At 35.5% G+C, this 22500-nt stretch overlaps 1 protein-coding gene across 6 annotated transcripts in view; it reads left to right on the top strand.

Annotated features, from left to right (window-relative positions):
* LOC106883685 (uncharacterized) overlaps positions 1-22500 on the top strand; it is a 104724-nt gene that overhangs the window by 56150 nt on the left and 26074 nt on the right. For 2 of the 6 annotated variants that reach the window (XM_014934794.3, XM_089357029.1), the window contains 2 exons: positions 1111-1215; positions 21866-21905. In XM_014934794.3, the coding sequence (XP_014790280.1) occupies positions 21894-21905 (12 nt within the window). In that variant the 5' untranslated portion in view covers positions 1111-1215; positions 21866-21893. Of the gene's footprint in view, positions 1-1110; positions 1216-17016; positions 17286-20471; positions 20495-20569; positions 21705-21865; positions 21906-22500 lie in introns of those variants that run through there. The other 4 variants (XM_089357028.1, XM_089357031.1, XM_089357030.1 and 1 more) reach the window with 4 other exon arrangements.

Below are 22500 nucleotides of genomic sequence, written 5' to 3' on the forward strand. Positions count from 1 at the left end.
ACCCATATATATATATGTGTATATATATATATATATATATATATATATATATATATATATATATATGTAATATAATATACATATATATTATTTATATATATATACATGTACGTATGCATGCTAATCAAATGTCACTGCGTTGCAACTGCTTGATAAAACCTTGAACATGTAAACCCGTTCTGAATAGAAATTGCATTTGTATCTCTCTCTATAATAATAATAATAATAATAATAATAATAATAATAATAAGGATAATAAAAAAATTTAATAAACAAAAGAATGAGACCGCGATATTAGATAAATAGAGGATTACTTACATATTTGTTCTAAATTATAACATATATATATATATATATATATATATATATATATATGTATATATATATACATATGCGCGCGCGTAATGTGTGTGTGGGTATGTGTGTTTCTGTCTGCTTGTGTGTGTTCCTATGTGCAAAGTGGGTTCTTGTGTGTGCTTAATGCAAAATGGAAACAATTTGAATTATCCAGAGATTGGTACGAAGAAGAAAAGCAGAAGACTTACAGACGTTGGCAGTATTGCTTTGTAAGGCGGCTCTCTAAAAATACATCTCTGTTCCCCTCCACCCCCGCCTCCATTAATTGATTAATGAAAGGCGGTGACCATTACTACAAAAACAACAACAACGCTGAAATAATTTACAACTCTGATTACTACTACTACTAGTAGTACTACCACCACTACTACTACTACTACTACTACTACTACTACTACTAAGAAGAAGAAGAAGAAGAAGAAGAAGAAAATTATATCAATTTCTTTTTGTAAATTCATAATAGTAATTGCTATCTCTTTTCTTATTAACAATTTTTTATCACTTCATCATGTGTTATCATCATCATCATTATCACCATCATCATCATCATCATCATCATCATCGTCGTCGTCGTCGTCATCATCATCATCATCATCATTCTAAAAATAACACAAATATGTCTAATGTAAACATAACAGTACTAGTTTATTTTATTGTTACAATGAAATACGGTTACAAGGGAACGCTGAGACCATAATTAAATATTTCTTTTTCTGTTTGGTTTTTTTCTTTTATTTTTTTTTCATTGTCCAGTTATTCCGTCCGTTGAAGTGAGGGCATACACATCGGTGGGACAACAATAATATTTTCCTGACATGATGCATTTACACTTCATAGTCGGACTCCAGCATGGAAAAGGTAACTTCTACTCTTTTTCTCCTTTCTTTACCTTTCACGTAATTGCTCTTCGTTATCAACCTACCTTAACCTTGTTAATCTACATTCAATAACAAACAAAATGCAATTCCTTACTAGCTATCAACTCATACTGTCATGTATTCAACTTATATTAATCTTTAATCGCAGTTATGAACTCATATTCATGCCTTAATCTGATTATTAGCTAATACCATCTTTAAGGGCGATGAGCTGGTAGAATCGTTAGCACGCCGGACAAAATGCTTAGCGGCATTTCGTCCGTCTTCACGTTCTCAGTTCTAATACTGCCGAGGTAGACTTCACTTTTCATCCTTTCGGGGTCGATAAAATTAGTACCAGTTGAGCACTAGGGTCGATGTAATCGATTTACCCCTCTCCCGAAATTGCTGGCCTTGTGCCAAAATTTGAAATTCATATTAACCTTAATATAAAGGCGAAGAGCTGGCAGAATCGTTATCACGCCGGACAAAATGCTTAGCGGCATTTCATTCGGCATTTCATTCGGCATTACGTTCTGAGTTCTAATTCGGCCAATGTCAGCTCTGTCTCTCACCCTTTCCCGCTCGATAAAATAAGTGCAACTTAACACTGGGGTCGATGTGACTTATCACTTTCTCTGAAATTGGTGGCCTTAATTCAAAATTTGAACTTAATATTAACCTCAATATAAATCTATTTATTATTCCATTGATCAGGTTTTATCCTGTTTGTCAGTCAATTTACGTAATTTACCCTGGTTATCAAAGCATACCGAATCAAGTCCCATTTGAGTTTTTTGTTTTACTTCTAAATATCAATCGATCAAAATCTATAACTTAACTCGGGGGAGTTCGAAGATGCTGGCACCGAGTTAACCCGGAATTTTTTCTCAAGAATTTTTTTTCTCAAGTCGGTAATGGCACGAGGTTTCTATGCATGCGAGCCTTTTGAGCTGTCATTATCGTGTCATACACTCCGATCATACGTCTGGTGCTACATACTTACCAGAAAAACCGGAACGGTATTATACTGCATCACAGAATGGGAATTTTAAAGATTTAGGTTGTAAAATTTTTGACTGGTACAAATATGACGCAGCCGGGCCGAAAGGGTTAAAGCACCAATCGACTACATCTCCCACTTTTTAATAACTAGCAGAAGTGTTTCGTATATAGTAGTTTTGATGAAGAATTTATTTCCAAAACTACAGTCACTTCTATGCTGTGTATAGGGAAATCGAACGATTATCACTGCAACATTTCATTCCAAAGTCCATTATCTTTCATTTTCAGCATTTAACTTCCATGAATTACAACCAGTGAGTGCAGTTGAAATTACTATTGCTCTTACAGAGTCTATTTTTTATTGTATTTCTTTCTTTTTTAGTTTCAATTTTACTAAAGCTTCTCTACCAGATGTAGTTCGACATTTTCCCCTCTGTCTTTGATCTCATATTTTCTGTTATTTTCCTTCATAGTTATTTAAAACCATCAGCATATTTCTAAGTTCGTTTTTTGCTTTTTGTTTGTTTGTTTTTTTTTGTTTTTTTTGCTATTTCAATTAGAATGAATATTTACCTTTGCGTTCATCACTCCATAATCTTTTATTAATGGTAATCTTTCACTTTGGGTTTTAATCTATATTCCGTATTTAGCCTAAGTATCAACAGATATATATATATATATATATATATATATATATATATATATATATATATATATATATATATACATATGTATATAGATATATATATATATATGTGAGTAAAAATAAATACAAAAAAGGGGTTTGTATGATTGTGTATAGAGGAATATATTATTTTGTTTAAAAGAGTTCCAACTCTGTCTGTTTTTTATGTTTTATTTATATTCTTGTAAAATTAATGTGGGATATAGAATATGGAATATACACAATATAATATAAAAATGGATGGTACAATGAAATAAAGTATTGAATGTCTTATTGAATATATGGAATATGTCTTATTGAATAGATGAAATATTGAGTGTTCAATATAAAGGATTAAATATATAAAGGCGAATACGTATTTTCTATACCTTGTGGTATTTCATCATGGCCGGTATGACAGACTTTAACAGACTGTAATAGATTGGCTGGTTTTCTGTCTTTTATACCAATTCCTTTGGACAGCAGCAGTATGTGTTTGGCTATTTTTAGAATTGATGCCAAATTTATTTTTAGAAATTATGACATTTGAGAAATTGTTTTGTGTTTTGGTTGTAGGGATAAAATTTTTAAACCCCAGTAGGTGTTTGGCTATTCTTAGAAATGATGCCAAATTTATTTTTAGAAATGATGACATTTGAGAAATTGTTTTGTGTTTTGGTTGTAGGGATAAGATTTTTAAACCCCAGTAGGTGTTTGGCTATTCTTAGAAATGATGCCAAATCTATTTTTAGAAATGATGACATTTGAGAGATTTTTTGTGTTTTAGTTATAGGGATAAGATTTTTAAACCCCAAGTAAGATAAATTTAATCATTGTTTGTTAAGAGTGGGTTTGAATTTCTTAATAAAGTCCTTTTCTTTGCATTTTCTCTCAATTTCATTCCGGTTGTAAAGTTTATGGAATGGAAATATAATAAAAGTTTGATGACCACATGTTGCCAGATGGTTACTCAGTGGTATTTGGCGGACTTCTGGGTTTTTAATCTGTTGTCGATGTACCCGTGAGCGTTCCGATAGTGCATTACCTGTCTGGCCAACGTACAGTTCTTCACAATTAGGGCATTTGATGCAGTAGATTAGATTTCTACTTTTGCAGTTCATGTTCGCATTGGTGAATATTTTCCCTGTTTTTGTGTTCATATATGGGCCGGTATGGATTGATCGGCATGTACCGCATCGGCTATCATTGCATTTGGATACAGTGAATGTTTGATTTTTGTTGCTGAGGTCAAACCTTGCCTTTGTTAATAGCTTTTTCAAGTTTTTAGGTTGTCTCGCGGAACCGTTAGCACATCAGGGAAAATGCTTAGCGGCATTTCGCCCGACTTTATGTTCTGTGTTATAATTCCGCCGTGATCGATTTTGCCTTTCATCTTCTCGTAGTCGATATAGTATGCACCAGCTGAACGCTGGAGTCCCCTCCTCCAAACCTGCCGGCCTTGTGCCAAAATCTGAAACCGATGTTGTACAAGCATATGAATAGTAGAACATGGATTGAGCAGCATAGTACAACAATATTATTTATACTACAACCGGCCTAACAATTATAGTTGGAGTGAATCTTAATCAACAACTTAACATGAATGTCGTTTTAGAACACAGTATACTGCTTTATTTACGCTAAGAGAATCGCTCAGGACTCGTGGTGCATAAAAGCACTCGTAATTATATCGCTGGCAAACGTGACGTATTTATACCGTTTCCTGACGATATGAGTACGAGTGCTTCTATGCACCACAAATCCATATGAGAGGTTCTCTCACGCTAAATAACGCAGTATTCTGTGTTCTTATACAACATCTAGGTTACATTGGAGATAAACATTACCTTTTCGTGTTAATACTGTTTCTGTCTCTATTAATCATAGTTGGAATATTTTTTTGTTACTTCTCATTGTAGTCATAATATAATTAGAATAATTATTGTTGTCTATGATACACTAACTTTATCACCCACTTATGTAATACTTCAAATTTCAATGCCTAATACGATAGACACGTGCATTAATAATAATAAGATTAAACAATAACATTATAATATTCAACAATATTAATTATAATTAACACTAAATATGCTAGAAATAAAATTAATCATGATAATATTAGAGATAATAATACCCTCAATAATATAAATTGAATTATCAATAACGACAGTAAAATCTTCAACTTTAATACAATTGCCGTTTAGATTAATTATAATAAGCATATTATACTCACCTACAAAGGTCAATAATTTCATAATTTTCCTTTTTAAATTTTTAGTATTTGATTATTCTAGTATAGTTTTATTCATTATTTAGAGCACAATTTTACCAACAACTCAGTAAGTTTTGAAAGTGTTCGCACATAGTATATTCTTACCTTGAACCAATATATTTTAATGATGTTCTATAATTAACTATACTTTAATTAGACACTTATAGCGTTACACCTTTCTCCTTTCTCTATAGATTATAAACCTCGATGATTTTCTTCCTGAGTGATTCTATTGTTTATACGTGGTTGCTTCTCTTTTCAAAGATGGTACTTCATTAATTTTTAATATTTCTTCATTATTCTAGATTTAAGTATTTACTTTATTTTACTTCAATTCCAAAACTAGTAAACTCCCAAACCCATTAGTTACACTTTCTAGCATACTTCATAACTATTTTCTGATATTCTAATTCTTTCACCTTTTAACTTTTAATTCTATAAAAATATTAGTAAGTATACATTACGTAACATATATACAGGGTGCGATAGCTTTCGAAGAATTCCTGGATGAACATTTCCAACAAATTCCAAATAAGCCACCTACACCCGGATATATCTCTGCAAACAATAACTCTTTACTCGAATGTGCTATGGTACCCAACATATGATTGTAACATCATTAAATGTCTTTTCCAATTGGTGCTGTGAAGTTAGTGATGTCTTTTCCTACCGTACCCTCAAACAACCAATAACACCATCTACAAGAATCAAAAGGAGATAAACAATGCATCAAGAATCTGTCGTTTTTTCTCGGTCGATACCTCATCAATTTGTTTTCGAAATAGTTTTCTCTATTACAATTATGGAGGGTTGAAACAATGGTTGTAAATTTGTCCCTCGCTTTTCCTTCGCGATCAAAACGAAATTTCATAAAATAAAATTTGCGAATTATTCGCTAAAACCATCGTGCTAGATTATTTCCTTTTTGTATTTGGTTTGCAAGATATTTGGTATGAGCATGGAACTCGACAAACAAACAGACAAGTCTAAAGCGGACCTAGAATACAAAGAGCGTCATTAACGATGTCACGAAATGGCGGTGAAATAAATTCGACAAACCCAACTGTTTGATTGATTGGCCGAACGATTAATCACACAATCTATTTGTTAATTGGTCAAATGATTAACCCATTCCCAAATAAAGAATAAGGAAATGAAACAGAAGCAGTGGGTGTGTTTATTATGGGCATAATGTCTCTGCCGAGATACAATAATATTGGGCTAGAGTTGTCTTCCGCCAAATCAAAACTGTTCTTGTTGTCTTCTGATGAAAGGCGTCCTGTCACAACCGTCCCACATTTTTTCGTGTGTGTGTGTGTGTGTGTGTGTGTGTGTGTGTGCGTGTTCCAGAGACTACATTGTCTAATGCATCGAGATTTGGCTGCTGTATATAACAGGTCAAACAACTACGAACAGTTCCACCTTTATTGACTTTTTATATATATATATTTCAATCATGTAGGATAGTATTTATTGTATTCGGTATATTTAGTTAGATTGGATTGGTAGAAACACAGCTATTTTATTTATCTGCCTTAATATCAGCCTACAGAAAGAGAAGTTAAAAAGTTCACTAATAGATGGAACGAATTAAACAATAAGATATAAATAGCCGAAGAAACAAAAACGCTATTAATATACAACTTGTGAGTGGACCCAAAGTCACTTCTGAAGGTGTGCCTTGTTTGTGTTGTTATGGAACCCCAGGCCAGTTTTAACTAGTGTGCAGGTAGGCGTGTCCCATCCTTTCTTGATGAATTGCGTACTATGCGGACTTGCTGTTTCTCTCTTCCGTTCGATACTATTTCTGTAGATCACCAATGTTTTTTTTTTGTTATTGCTGCTGCTGCTGATGTTGCTATTGTTGTTGTTGTTTAGCTCTGATTGTTGTTTAGCTAACTGCATGCATGCATGCATACATACATACATACTTAGTCAGTCAATCGGTTGGTTAGTTGGTTAATCGTTGGTTGGATGCATGGATAGATAGATGGGTACTGATATCATATTATATTAGATATCAACAAGTTCGCTTGACAACCCTGTGGTTTCTGGTTTATTCCCGCTTCACAGCACATTGACCAACCAATGCCATTTAAGTGAAAATATTTTTAGGCAAAATCTCTACTGACTGCATCAGACGTTGTTTTCAAGTCGCTTTTGTAGTAATCCTTCAGGTACCTGATGGTTTTGTAATCCAACCCCTTCATCAACCAAGTCACAAGCGCTATCTTACGACAAAACTGAGAATGTCTTGTCGTGAATTCGTCATGAATAAAAAAAAAGTCATAGAAAGAGCTACGGGATTCCATCGCCGCAAGGCAGTAGAAGATGCTAGATCACGTGCTGCACATAAGAAAAGAACCGTGAGAACTTCTCTTGTGTGAAATCTAGAGGAAAAGGTAAGAGATGCGATAAACCTGCTAAAACGTGGTTGAGAACTCTGGAAGTATAAACCTGGCAGACAGGGATCTAATCTGAAAGCAGTCTTGTGACATGGAATCTGACCGTACTGAATGGAGAGCTTTCGCTTTCTGATACTCTTTGAGGACCAGAAGGAACGTGATATAATTCTTCTTTCAAAGAAGTGTTAGTTACTATAATGAATGGAGCTTTATATTAAATTTATTCACATAAATTTAGCTTGGAAAAGCTTGAAGTCTACTTATCGAGAGTAGACAGAAAAAAAAGTCAGGATTGAAATATAACGTGTAGAGATTATATTTCTACGCGCTGTCTACATACAAAAATATTGCTAGAAAAATTTTGAGCCAAGTTTGAAATTTAAAAACTTATACACAACCACAAAGCGAAACACAACCACAAAAGTTATACTTGACACAATTATCATTTTCGTTCCAGGTGGATTTATGAACAATTTGAATAGATTCTCCAACCGAGTAAATATCTTTTTATAATATTTGCAAATATTTTAGTCTTTAATATGCAGGAGAAGGTTCATAAATTTCTCTAGCATCTATATCCATTTGTGGATTCGTTCAACTGGTTTGTTAATAGTGTCAAGGCTAGACAAAATTGTAGAGTAGCTTATAATTTCCCTGGGGTTATAGGACTGGTTTTAAGAATCTCCTTTTTGCTTTTCCGTTAAGAGCAGAACAAGCTAAGCTAAAGGACGGCTGGTGGATTTTCACCCATGTTAAGGTGAATAGTGGATGCGCAATGGCCTAGTGGTTAGTGCAGCTGACTCGCGGTTATAGGATCGCGGTTTCGATTCCCAGACCGGGCGTTGTGTGTGTTTATTGAGTGAAAACACCTAAAAAAGCTCCACGAGGCTCCGGCAGAGGATGGTAGCGAACACTGCTGTACTCTTTCACCACAACGTTCTCTCACTCTTACTTCCTGTTTCTGTTGTGCCTGTAATTCAAAGGGTCAGCCTTGCCACACTATGTCACGCTGAATATCCCCGAAAACTACGTTAAGGGTACACGTGTCTGTGGAGTGCTCAGCCACTTGCACGTTAATTTCACGAGCAGGCTGTTCCGATGATCGGATCAACTGGAATCCTCGACGTCGTAAGCGACGGAGTGCCTGTACAACTAATAGTTTAATTCATAAAACCGAAAGTTGTTCTACGTTTCATTGGTCGGTTTGAATGTTGATTATCTTTACATCGTTTTATAGATCCTTTTATCCCATTGTTAATTTCTTAAAATTGACTATCTCTTTATCGTATTTCTTTAGCTAATTTAGTTGCTGTACTTTTTCCTATTGCATAACTACATCCTGTTTACTGGTTTACTTGAATCGTTAATTTATTCATCCCATATTCACTGGTTGGTGCAGTAGTTCTCATCTATTTTTCATTGCGTCATTCACATTCTCATTTCCTGATTATTTCATATCTTAAGTCAGCAAAGATATTTTTAACATACTCGTTTCTTGTTTTATTATTAATTTATTGTTTTCTCTACGTCATGGATTATTATGCAAAGCCACCAAGGAAATAGGCACGGCCGCTGGAACTAGCTCAAGATTGCTGTGATTTGTAAGAGTCCGCAAGTGGAACCCTTCATTTGGTGTAGACCAGTTCAGCTCTCGCTGCCCCCACTCAGGCGAAGCGTATAGACTAAGGAGAGAAACGCTTGTGGCCCTGAGATATCTGCTGACGATACGGAAGCGTTTCCAGCATTGCAAGAGAGTTAGCCGAGATTTCAAAGCGTCTGAGCAGCACCTGCAGTTTCTGCGTGCGGAAAAGCATCTCCGATGTTTATTGCATTGATTTCACCCATAATATCTAAAGTTGCTGAATGGTTTGGATATAATTTGGAGTGTACATTTATTTGAACTATTATATTATTTCGTGGATAGATTTGTATAGTTGTCGCTTTGTGTAGGCTTTGTTGTGCCTTCCTTAGTATCATTCCCACCGTTGCTACGTCATCGTATGCTTATCTGTTCGGCAGTTTCCATGACGGTTTTCGAAATATATATCCTGGTGTCTATAACGTGACAGCACCTCATTTCTTTTCATCACGAATCATATTATTGCGTAGTTATCTTTCATTTTTCAACCAAGCAAACAGCCTATGTCCCGGAAACCTTTACATAGAACCAGCACAATCAATTAACGTTGAGGTATTTATTTTTATATTATTCTAACTTATGTCTGTGTCAAAATAGTTTTTCGATTCTTCTATAAATATTGCGAAACAATTATCTGTTTTGCGAATTTGGATTTGTTGTTTATATCTGGCTTTTTTGCTTGTTATTCTAATATAGTCTTTGTCGGTTTATCTCTCTTGTAATGCTTTGATTTTGTAGTGTACATTTTTCAGTGTACTTAACGTCCTCTTCATGAGCATACTTTTTTTCCTTTGTAGCCGATCTGATTTCGTGTTTGAGCTTCGGGTAATTTTAGGATCATTCATGGTTAAGTTTGCAAGCTTTTCACTTCCGATGCAACTGTAGCAAATTTTTGTGTTGTTCCTACTGAGTAGCTTTCTCTATAGATGATCGGTTGATAACTGTTTAATGATTACTATTAAGAAGCTCTTTTATCCCATTTACTACTAACGCTAAAGGTACAGAGTGGGTTGCACCAAGTGGTGTTTCTTTTTTAGCTTTTTTTTCTGGTTTATGGGCCGCTTGTGTGGCTTTAGCCATGTATTTTAATTTTTTTCTTTCAACACCCCGACTTTTTAGGCATCATTTTAGACTGTTGGTTCGGAAGATACTGCGGAGTTTATTAAGCTTATGTGGCTTATTAAATTTTATTTTTTTATTATAGAATACGGGATATCTGAGTGTTTAATTATATATAGCAGTATGTTGTTAGTTTTATGAAGAGTATTTGTTAGAGTTTATGAATCGATATCTTTATTGACAATTCAAATGCATATGCGTTTGTATATCTCGATGCCTGTATGTACGTGTATATAAAGGTACGAAGACCTGTTGATTAGAATGTTGAACTTACAAACGCGTGATTATGATTTCGATATCTGGACCGGGAGGTTCTTTGCATTCTTGAGCAAAACACTTCATTTCACATTAGTTTGCGATCAATTCGACATCTGACTTGTTGTTACACCGTGCAGCACATCTACAGGAATATCGATTTGATGGAAGGTGTGAGCTAATATGCAGTACAAGCATTTGATCTTTATACCTATGCAGGTTATTCAGTAAGAAGCTGCGAAATGCTCATCAGTTATACATAAAAGTAAAGCCCATTACTCCGCTATGCATATATAAGATCAGACACTTTCCCAAAATAACAACGCACATTATATATATATATAAAGATAAATTAAATAGAGAGATATTATTGACAATCCAATAATTTATTTATATTATAATATTACATGATATATTATGAATATAATATAACATAATACCATATGACATAAACAATTATTTAAAAAAAACATAAAAATCCAACAAATTGTTTCGAGTTATATACATATTTATATGGTATTCAAATGGCGTACCAGTGAGTTGGGTGTTTAACGCGCCCCTTTGAAGGATCTCTTTTGCTCCGTTTCTTACTTTATATATACCGATGCATTATGGCTCATTACCTAAGAAGTTCTCTTCCTGTTACACAAGGTCCCGTGTTCTACCTTGCAGAGTGAAGTGATATCTTGAGCAAGTCTCTTCCTATAGCATCGTATCGGTTCGTGCTTTGTGAGTCAAACTGAATAAGCAGAGACTATATGAAGACTATTGTGTAGATTGTACTTCATTTACTTTGATAGTTGAGGTACTTTATATATTTACTTATTAAATGGTTTTATATATGTTCTTATATATTTTCCGTATGAATTTCATCATATTACATTTTTTTCGCTTGTGTTTTTTTATCCACTTCCATTGTCAGCTTTCATTTTTTTACTGCTATTACTAGTCCTAAAAGAGCTGCCACGGTCCACCCTATTTTTCCATGACCAATCAAGCAAGACATTCTAAACACCTTTGTTCCTATCAAGCCATGGCCTATATTTAATGTCACTGGATGTTGTCTAAGTAATCTCACCCTGCTCACTTGAAATAATTATCAATAAAACCATTCATTATTTATCAATTATCATTCACACTCAGGATTCTATAAAAGGAACAGCTATTCAGGAAAACCCTATCTTTACACACTCGTTCAAACGCAAAACAAAAATCCACATAGAAGGGCAAATAACACGACCATCCCCTCCAAACCGCTCTAAAAGTAATAATAATAAGAAGAACAACGTTCAAACTGTTGCTTTTCATTACACATCGCATTTTTTGCCATATTGTATGTTGCCAATCATATTCTGGGTTTCTAACATGCACACTCACACACACGTGAGTTCAACGTGTGTGTGTGTCTGTGAATGTGTGTGTATTTAGCTGCATTAGCGCAAGTAGTGATTAGGAATAATTTGACATATTTTAACTTCTAAAGGTAAATTCCCTGCCGTTACCGTGTAGAAAAAATATTTCTCTTATGATAAAAGATATAAAGACACCATATCTGCCCAGTGTTTTTGTTCTGGCTAATTCTCAGATGCGAGTTTGTGGCTCTTTGGCCTTACTCAACGGGAAATACCGAAGAGAGATAACCCAGCGTTTATTCAAAATCCTAGTTTCAACATCGGTGACTGATAGATAGCTTTCTTGTCGTAGGTTACGGTGATGGAGAGAAGAGTAGGAAAAGGAATGCAATTCATAGATAGGAAATGGAAAGGAAGACAAAGAAGAGTGAAAAGGAAGAAAAGCCGGAAAAGGAAGAGAAAAGAGTTAAGAAGAGACCGGGGAGTAAAAGAAAAGAGGAGAAGAAAAATAAGAGAAAGAAAATGAATAAAAAACAGAAAGAGAGAGAGAGAGAGAAAAGGAAAATAACTAGGGAACAGGTGTTTGAAGAATACAATTTGGAATAGCTGATGAGGAACTATTACAAGTAATAAATAAAAGCTAGTAAAATAAAACCAACAGGACAGTTAAAATAACAGGGATGCTGAATAAGTAGGATGGACTATATAGCAAAGTAGTAAACAAAATACGGAATAATATAAAAATTTTGGGGATGAATAAGACAGGTGTAAATAATGTATCTAAAATTACTGGAAAGAAAATAATAATAATAATAATAATAATAATAATAATAATAATAATAATAATAATAATAATAACAAGAGCACTCAGACAGCGTAAACCTCCGCCAAGGCAACACCAACGTCCTCTCAACAATTAGCCGGAGATCATTTTTAAAATGAGAATATTTGAAATAAAGTAAATATAACAAATAATCTAGAATCCTTGTTCGGTACCGGTTCAATCCCAAAATCGAATCAGTTCGTGCCAGGTACGCGGCCAAACATCCCTGAAAGTTTCATCCCAATCCATCCAGCGGTTCTTGAGATACCGTGTCCACGGACAAACAAACAAAGACGACTGAAAACAATACCTCTGCCTTCGCAAAGGCGGAGGTAATAAAGTAAAAATGTTTCTCGTTTTGTTCCTGCTTTAGTTTTTGATAATGTTAAGAATTTTTATGCAGCCTTTCAATATTTTTACATTTTGATGGACTTCGTTATCTTTCTATCATCTAATTTTTCGTCTAATAATTTTTTTCCTAAACATTTAATCGAATTATCTCTTTTATCTTTTATTTTGAAGGCACCGAAGTGAAGAATTTTTAGTTGAATGAATCGACCCCAGTAATTACATTTTTTCGCCTAGCACCGTTCTTCTATTGGGCCCTGGCCGAACCGCTAAATCACAGGGACATAAACACACCAACACCGGGTTGTCAGGTGATGATGGAGACACATACAAACACACGCACACACACACATATATATATTTATATACACGACGGGCTTCTGTAAATTTCCGCCTACCTAATTCACTCAGAAGGTGTTGGTTTGTCCGACGCTACAATAGAGGACACTTGCCCAAATTTCCACGCAATGAGACTGAACCCAGAACCATATGGTTTGGAAGCAAGCTTCATTATTTCTTTTAAATTGCCATAAAGGTATTACATAAAGGGGGACACTACAACACATGTGGGGACATATAACAATTGAATGACACATGACGATGAACATGAAAAACATTAAAATCAAAATATTAAAATAATGATACATATGCATAAAGATATACGTATATAATATATTTATATATATATATATATATATATATATATATATATATATATATATATATATATATATATATATATATATATAAAGACATACACACATATATATATAAACATATAAACATATATCTATATAAACATATCTATATATATACATATCTATATATATACATACATAAATGTATATAATATATTTATATGTACCTATATATAAACACACACACACACACACATATATATATATATATATATATATATATATATATATATATATATATATATATATATATATATATATATATATATATATGCTCGCATTACTTAAATAAATTGGAGTAGCATGAAACGTGCGTACTGCAATCACCTTTGAAATCCGTGTTGTTTATTTATATATATATATATATATATATATATATATATATATATATATTTTTATTTATTTATTTAAACGCATATGCACCTACAAATGCCTGGAGATATATCTACTCATATAAATATACATATGGATATATTTACATACATACCTACGCTCGCACATACGTATAAACATATACGTATGTGTGTGTGCGCGCCTGTGTGTGTGTAAGTCTGTGTATGTTGTGGAGAAGGACAGAAAAGAATTGAGAACGAGAGAAAAAGAAAGTGTGAAAGGCAAAAAGAAACAGAAAGTGAAAGACCAGAAGGACGAATGTCTGATAGAAAGAGAGAGAGAGAGAGAGAGAGAGAGAGAGAGAGAGAGAGAGAGAGAGAGAGAGAGAGAGAGAGAGAGAGAGAGGGGTGGTGCGGAGAAAAGAATAATTAAAGGAAACTGTGAAGAAAATGGTAAGAAAATGGGATGAAGAAAATGAGAAATACAGCGGAAGAATAGAAGAGAAAGACGTGGTGCGAAAAAAGGGGAGTGGTAAGAGGTTGGAATAAGGAGGCGAAGGTGGAGCAAGTAAATAGAGAGTTGGTTAAATAGTGAGAGAGTGAGAGTTATGTGTGGGAGAGATATTTAGGCGGGGGAGGGTTGTTAATGAGGAAAAGAGTAAGTGTTGTAGAATGTATGAGTGAGGGATGAGAGGCAGTAATAAGAAGAGACAGAGGAGAAAAGAGAAAACGATAAAGTGAGAGATACAGAAAGAAAGAACATGAGAAAGGTTTTGGTAATCTGGCTATTTTCTCCCACGTCTTTGCCTAGCTTTACTTTTACTTCTCACCTGAAATCGTGTGGGGGCGGGGTTGTTAGGTAAGAAGTTTTCTACTCCAGCCACAGGTTTTCGGGTTCTGTCCCGCCATGGGCAAGTGTCTGCTGCAATAGCCTCGGACTGACCAAAACCTTGTGAGAGAATTTGGTCAACGAAGTTGATTTCGCTCGTTACATTTTCTGGGGTTTATCAAGCAAAACAACCACTTAAGTAATGGGTTAGATTTCGTTGATTCTGCTTACGTCCTTGCCCACCCCCAGAAAAAAATATTTCGTTTCTTGTCGACGATTAAAATCGTTACATTTTTCAAATACAACGTTATTATTATTATTCGATTTCATTCAGTCTTGGTCTGACTCCCTTAATATTTTTTGTGGGTAGCGGGTTACTATTTGTAACCTTAGATATCCACATACTTTCAATAATCTTTCAAGTATTCAAAGGGTCTTCTTATATTCTTCTCATTTCTTCAGAGAATATTAGTTTTATCATCATTAAGGCGGCGAGCTAGCAGGACTGTTAACACGCCGGGAGAAATGCTTAGCGGTCAATGTAACTGACTGCCCACCTTCCCCAAAAAATACGGACCTTGTGCCTATATTAGAAAGGATTATTTTTTTTTTTTTTATTATTACTATTATTATTATTATTATTATTGGACGGAAATTGGTAGAGTCCTTAAGAACGTCGGAAAGCTCCTTGATATATTTTTGGTTCCCATCCATCTTGCAAGAACCAAATTGTACTTCAAAGTTGTGACCTGGCAGAGTCGTTAACAAACGGGACAAAATGTTTAGCGGCATTTCGTTCGCCTTCACATTCTGTGTTCAAATTCCACCGAGATCGACTTTGCCTTTCATCTTAAAGGGATCGATAAAAGAAGTACCAGTTGTGCTCTGGAGTCGATGCCCAAACCCTTAAAACCACAAAACCATTCTGGAGTTTTCCGTCGTTATGGGTGCGGAAGTTAAACTATGAAACTGAACAACGTAGGGCAGAAATCCCAGCTTTGTTTTTAAATACGACACCAAAATCCATTTGAGGACTTTCTGCCTCGACGAGTTAAAAGCCAGGTTTTGGAAACTACTCTTTTAATAATAGCGCTGGTCAAAGCCTCGGAACTGATGGCGCTGTCACCTCGTCGTTGTCTGAGGGGTTCACTAGAGAGCTTAAGCACTCACTCTTCCAACCATAACCAGCGGTGAGACTAAATGAGAAATGGGGGAGATGTGTTCACAGCAACACTAACAAACTACAGTCCCAACAGCAATAACGAGCAACAGCAACAGTATTCCATTGCTTTATGACGAAAAGGAATTGATGGGAACATAAAAAAATACTTCCATACCGGTATGGCTGTGTTGTATTCCCAACCACATGGTACTGGGTTCAGTCCCACTGTATGTGCAACACTAAAGAAAAACAATAAGGCTGGAACATGAAAACACTCAAAGAACAGGATGTTAGTAAAAATAAAAGGTAATAATGATAAACTAAAACAACCTCCACCTGAAGAAGTCTCCTACAACAGCCCACAAAGGAATTGTTTACGCTCACCTTTCACTGCATGTGGCTGCAGTACGAGCAATACGGATGCGGGTTCTAAACTCGACTTAGCCAGTGATTTGTATGTCATTTGTTAGGGAGAGCCCTAACTGTTTTTTTTTGTTTTATCTTTTATATTTCGAGTATATTTTGCTTCAATTTTTGTGCTTTTAGGTATCTTTAATATTATTCTACACAGCCCAAGCATGGCCGCAGCCTCTGGCTGAAATTAATAGTGCGATAACAGGATAATTACAGATTTTAACTTACATTTATTTGATTGTATAACGTTTTTCACCCTTCACCCTACTTTAATATAACTTGTTTGTCCACCTCCCCCCGACCCCTATCACCACCACACACACATATAAACGTCTTTGGAAGAACCTGCTAAACTTTGGATCTTATTGTATCTTTCAAGTACCGGTAGCTAATAAATAAAGTATTATTATTATTATTCATGTTATTTTTGTTGTTGTTGTTGTTATGGGTTAAATATTTGAACAACTCACCTTCGGTCTTCTCTCGCACGCCCCATGCATCACAACATTAAAAAAGAAAAAGAAAGTAAGAAACAGATAACACCGTTATACTAGTACGCCTACTCACCGCACCCACTTCTGACCACCACCACCGCCTCCTTCATTATCTGACCTCTTCCTTCAAAATCCCACTGACAATTTGAGATTTTAGTTTGTTTTGTGATCGCGTCCAAATCATTACTTCAAACCGAAGAAGCTACACGCTGGGATAAGATGGTCCAATATACCTTTTAAAATTTCAATGATGCCAGGTAAAGTAGATGATTAAGTTACATCTTTTGACTTTTCTTACCTGTGCACACACTGACACATAAAATTATACATCTAATTCATAACGTTTACCTTTTTTTTTAATCATTATTCTTGTATAAGGATAAATATTCATAGCTTTTTGTTCGCTTTAATTTTTTTTTCTCTATTTTAATTAGTAACTTTTTATTTCTTATTTTACACGAAACTTATATCAGATCATCTACGATTTAGATTAATTATCCGTGGGAATTTCGAATATTTAAAACCTGATCCTCGTTATATATTTAACTTACATTACTCGTGAAATTGTGCATTCAACACATACATACACAAAACGTCACAATAATTCCTTGCACTTTTTTGTTTTTTGTCTTTGCATTTACAACTGATTAAGAACTTAATGTTGAAATCTTTCAAGGTAACTTCTTCATGATTTCGTGTATGAGTGCAGCTCAAATTCTATGCATAAACAGTAAATATTAATGTCCAGCGTGGCAAGGTTCGATTCATTCCGTTGTTCGCAATGGTGTATAACTCCACGAATGGAGTTCTTCATTGGTTTCCCTTAATGTCACAAATGCGCTAAATCACATTACAAATATGGAACGGTATTGGTTTCAAATTTTAGCACAAGGCCAGCAATTTAAGGAGAAGGGTAAGCCGATTACATCGACTTTCTGTAATCAACTGGAACTAATTTTATCAACCCCGAAAAAGATGGAAGGTAAAGTCGACCTCGGTAAAATTTGAACTCGGAACATGAAACGGACGAAATGCCGGTAAGCATTTTGTCTGGCATGCTAACGATTCTACCAGCTCTCTGCCTTACGATATTTAGTAATAGTGATATTTCCTTGCGTCAAAATTTGAAATCTCTAATTAATCAGATTAGGAAATATAGTTTTACATCAATGAACGTTGCCAGTTGACCCTGAACTTATAACTGTTAAAATGCTTCAATATGTGACACTGGACAGACGAGTACAAATTATTGTTGAAAATGTTTCATATGTTTTTTTGTTTTTCTTTTTCTTGTTTGAATTTTTCTGTGATATCTTTCTAGCGGCAAGCATGGCTCTGTGTCAAAGAAGCTCGCTTTGTAATGACACAATTTGGGGTTCACTTCCACTGCGTGGCACCTCGGTCAGTTGTCTTCTACTGTAGCCCCGAGCCTTGTAAATTTGGCAGACGGAAACTGCGTGGAAACCCTCGAATATATTTCTATGGGAGAGGCTTCGTGTTTGCTTTTCTCCCATTCCCGCATCACTTAGCGACCGATGTTAGTTTACATGACCGTAACATAGCGTTTTGGGCAAAAGGGATCGATAGAATAAGTATCAGCCTTACAAAAAGTACTGGGATCGCTTTGTTTGTGTAAATCCTTTCAAGGTGACCCCTCCCCCATCAGGGCCGCAACCCAGTGAATGAAACAAGACAAAGGTGAGCGATATCTGCACAGTGGCTCCACCTCTTGAAATTAACTGCTAATTCACCCCCCTCCTCAAATCACACTTTACATGTCTTTAAAAGGAAGAACGCTTTGGATAATAATATCGTTCGAAATAAACTGTCAAGAAAGCAGCGGAATGGTTATTCTTGATGAAGGCTAACATCAAGGTTAAGCAAGAACTCCACTTTGATCATACAATTTATCAGGTTCAACTCCTGGCGATGCCCATTCTAGGTTTCACCCGTCCTTGTTCGTAAAAGTTAGTACCAGACAAATAGGACGAGATCTATCATGGACCGACGTTTTACCCGGTTTCTATGACGAAAGAGTAACCAAGACCTCAAACTCCCACCAGACACGATGCTGGTCCCTTCCAGGGTTGACTTCCCAACTATTACTAGAACACATTTACAGTTGAATGGACTGGAGCAATGTGAAACGAAGCGATTTTCTCAACAACACAACACCCGACCCGGTCTGAGAATCGAAACCACAATTTTTACGATTGCGAGTGCAACACCGTGACTACTGCGCCGCGAGTCTTCATTTGGCCAAGACGGGAGACATAATGGTTGACCATACAAAAATGCAAATTCTTTAGGTGTACCTGACTCTGGGCTGGTTTCAATTCCCGGTTTTAAAAAGTTCACTATAGTTACTCTGATTTGGATCATAATAAAGGCCTGAACATCACACAATCTTGTTTACCTCACCCAAAATAGTTTTAGGATATAACTTACTTAGATATTCATTTTCGCTTTAGATTATTGTCTATAAAATAGATCGTTCGACAACATTTTTAGCATTAGAAGTTTTAATATTTCCCTCAATCGCATTATATTTCTCTTCGTTTTAAAGCTGATACGATGTGATACAAGGGAGAACTCGCTGCTATTTTAATGAATAGGACGACCATTTATCAGCTTCCCTTTTGGGGATATTACTCTTTAAATCCTCATCTCTTACATTGCGCAACAATGATGAAAGACTTTTCACTTTCATCGATCCGGTTTCGATCTCAGCAATAATGTTTCGATATTTTAGGGTTTCTAAGGTGTCGAGCTGGCAGAAACGTTAGCACAGCGGGCGAAATGCTTAGCAGTATTTCGTTTGTCTTTACGTTCTGAGTTCAAATTCCGCCGAGGTTGACTTTGCCTTTCATCCTTTCGGGGTCGATAAAGTACTAGTTGCATACTGGGGTCGATCTAATCGACTGGCTCCCTCCCCAGAAATTTCGAGCCTTGTGCCTAGAGTAGAAAAGAATATTTTAGGATTTAATTTTGTTCTAGCCTTTTGACTGCTATTTCTAACAGATGGCGTGACCATGTATAGGTCACACTTTTCGTTATTATTTACTTTAGTTGAACTCCTACAAATATATTCCTAGGTTCGAGTCTCATTAGCTGTTCGACCTTACCTTTCATCATCTAGGACTCAATAAAATAAGTAGCCACAATCTATGGGCTGAAACAAGAGAATAAAAGAATACGTTTACATGATTTCGCTAAGGCATAGCAATACTTAATAACCATTTGTTTCGAGTTAGACGAGTTCAGAGCGTAATATTAATTACGTGTGTGATGTTTGTGGAACGAAATTTACTTTCAACACAGTTTGGAAGACAACCGCACAATATTTTTTTGTTAGACATTACGGCAAAGATCTGCTCCTGCTTTTCTCACCAAAATACCTGTCGCTCCGACCATTGTTATCTCCTAGGTTGGACCCACTATAGTGATGAAACAAACATTTCACCCTGTTAGTATCGCTAATAATATTTCTACTGCCATTCAGTCAATATTTGTCGTTTCATAGACCTTCACATCCCTATCTTGTTTGTGTGTCAGTAAATTAATTTTTAAATATTTAATACCAATTATTAATAACTTTACAAATTTGAACTTTCCATTAAGATTTGTTTTTGATGTCCATATTTTAACCACTATTCAGTTTGTATGGCCTTCGACCCTTATCTTAAAGCCAATTAAATGGTCGTCAATGTTTACATATCCTAGAAATCATGCTCAAAGACACTGTTCCGCTCACCACAATACAGGAATTGACGATCTTCTGGCTTGTCAAGTGCATTTGGTACTATAAGCTTTTTGATAATAATGGACTGGTTTTGTATTTCGGGTTAAACGTTAGAGCTATAAACTGTAAAGACAGGTACAAGTGTACCTCTTGTGTAATCAGGGTTGATGAACATGCTCCGATACTCGAGGATGTCTATTCTCACCGCTTTTAGTATTGGTATTATTGTATTGACACTATCTAATATGTGCTAGAACACTTGAGCGTTTTTCTTGATTTTTGTTTTTTGCTAGAATTTGGATACAAAGATGTGGCATTCGCCTGTGCGGAATACGTAACAGTATCGTGCTAGTGGATGCTGAACAGAACTTAACGAACATTCTATGAGCAAAGATTAAACCGAAAAGATATTAACAGCTTGCGTCTAGACAACCGGACGAACTGTTAACAGTATTGCATATTTATAATGGACTAATTGCGAGGTTCAATTTGGGGTCGAGAATCTTGGATTTGGCCCAGACTCTCAAATGTCGAAGTGAGCTGGTGCAATGAATTGGTTGAAATCGCGATAGATGTAGCCATGTTGGACATCATTTCTGTGGCACATTGCCGTTTGGCGGCCATGCTTTCTTTTAAGAAATTTGAGATGATTGAAACGCTTTTTATTTCAATGTACGGCTCAGTAAGTCCGAAACAGAAACCACATGACACACAGCCATACCTGCGCATAGTTCAACGTTTTATCTCAAAATTCAATTCCTTCTCAATTTTTGCCTCGTGTGAAATGTTGAAACGACTCGCATATCTCTCTGCAAATGACTGGATTTTATATTACTATTGTGGTTGGCATATATATTAATGACAGATTAAGTGGATATTGCTTTCGGCTTCAGCTTTATTGCGTGACAATTTTTGGTATAGAGTTATATTTTTGGTAATTCCTTCGGAGGAACCACATTTCGACCTCTTGTATTCATGATCGTATTCTTTCGTCCATTACCCAGCATTTTCTTAGTGCCGATATCAGAAGTGCTATGATACTTATGCTTTTGTAAGTTCACATTTTGTAACAATTTTATTTGATTTTCTTTGAAGGTTCTGATATCGAAACGTAAGAAATAAGATGAATTTTGAGGTATGTAAAGTTTAATTTTTTTTTCCGTCATTTTAAATTTCCAGTGGTTTACTATTTTAGTTGGTCTCAACGGCTTGCTAAAGTTGATTACATTAAAACGACAGCTGGAAAAAAATAGCATAAAAGCCATCGGCTTATTCGCCCACGAAACTTTACGCCATGCATAGCTGAGTCAAATTATATAAAATAGGTCGGGTTAAATTCAAGCTGTGTCCTCTTGGGGCGTATTTGCTTATTCCAATGTTACGATCCAATGTGTAGTTTGTGAAATACACATTAGTTAAAATTTCTGGAAATATTCTTTTCTACTCTAGGCAAAAGGCCCGAAATTTTGGGGTTGGAGGCCAGTCGATTATATCGACCCCAGTGCGTAACTGGTACTTAATTTATCGACCCCGAAAGGATGAAAGGCAAAGTCGACCTCGGCGGAATTTGAACTCAGAATGTAAAGACAGACGAAATGCCACTTAGCATTTCGCCCTGCGTGCTCCCGATTCTTATTTCTTTGTTGCTCACAAGGGGCTAAACATAGAGGGGACAAACAAGGGCAGAAAAAACGGATTAAGTCGATTACATCGACCCAGTGCATAACGGG

This window comes from Octopus bimaculoides, chromosome 9 (genome assembly GCF_046866305.1).
Source record: "Octopus bimaculoides isolate indiv1 chromosome 9, ASM4686630v1, whole genome shotgun sequence".
Taxonomy (NCBI): domain Eukaryota; kingdom Metazoa; phylum Mollusca; class Cephalopoda; order Octopoda; family Octopodidae; genus Octopus; species Octopus bimaculoides.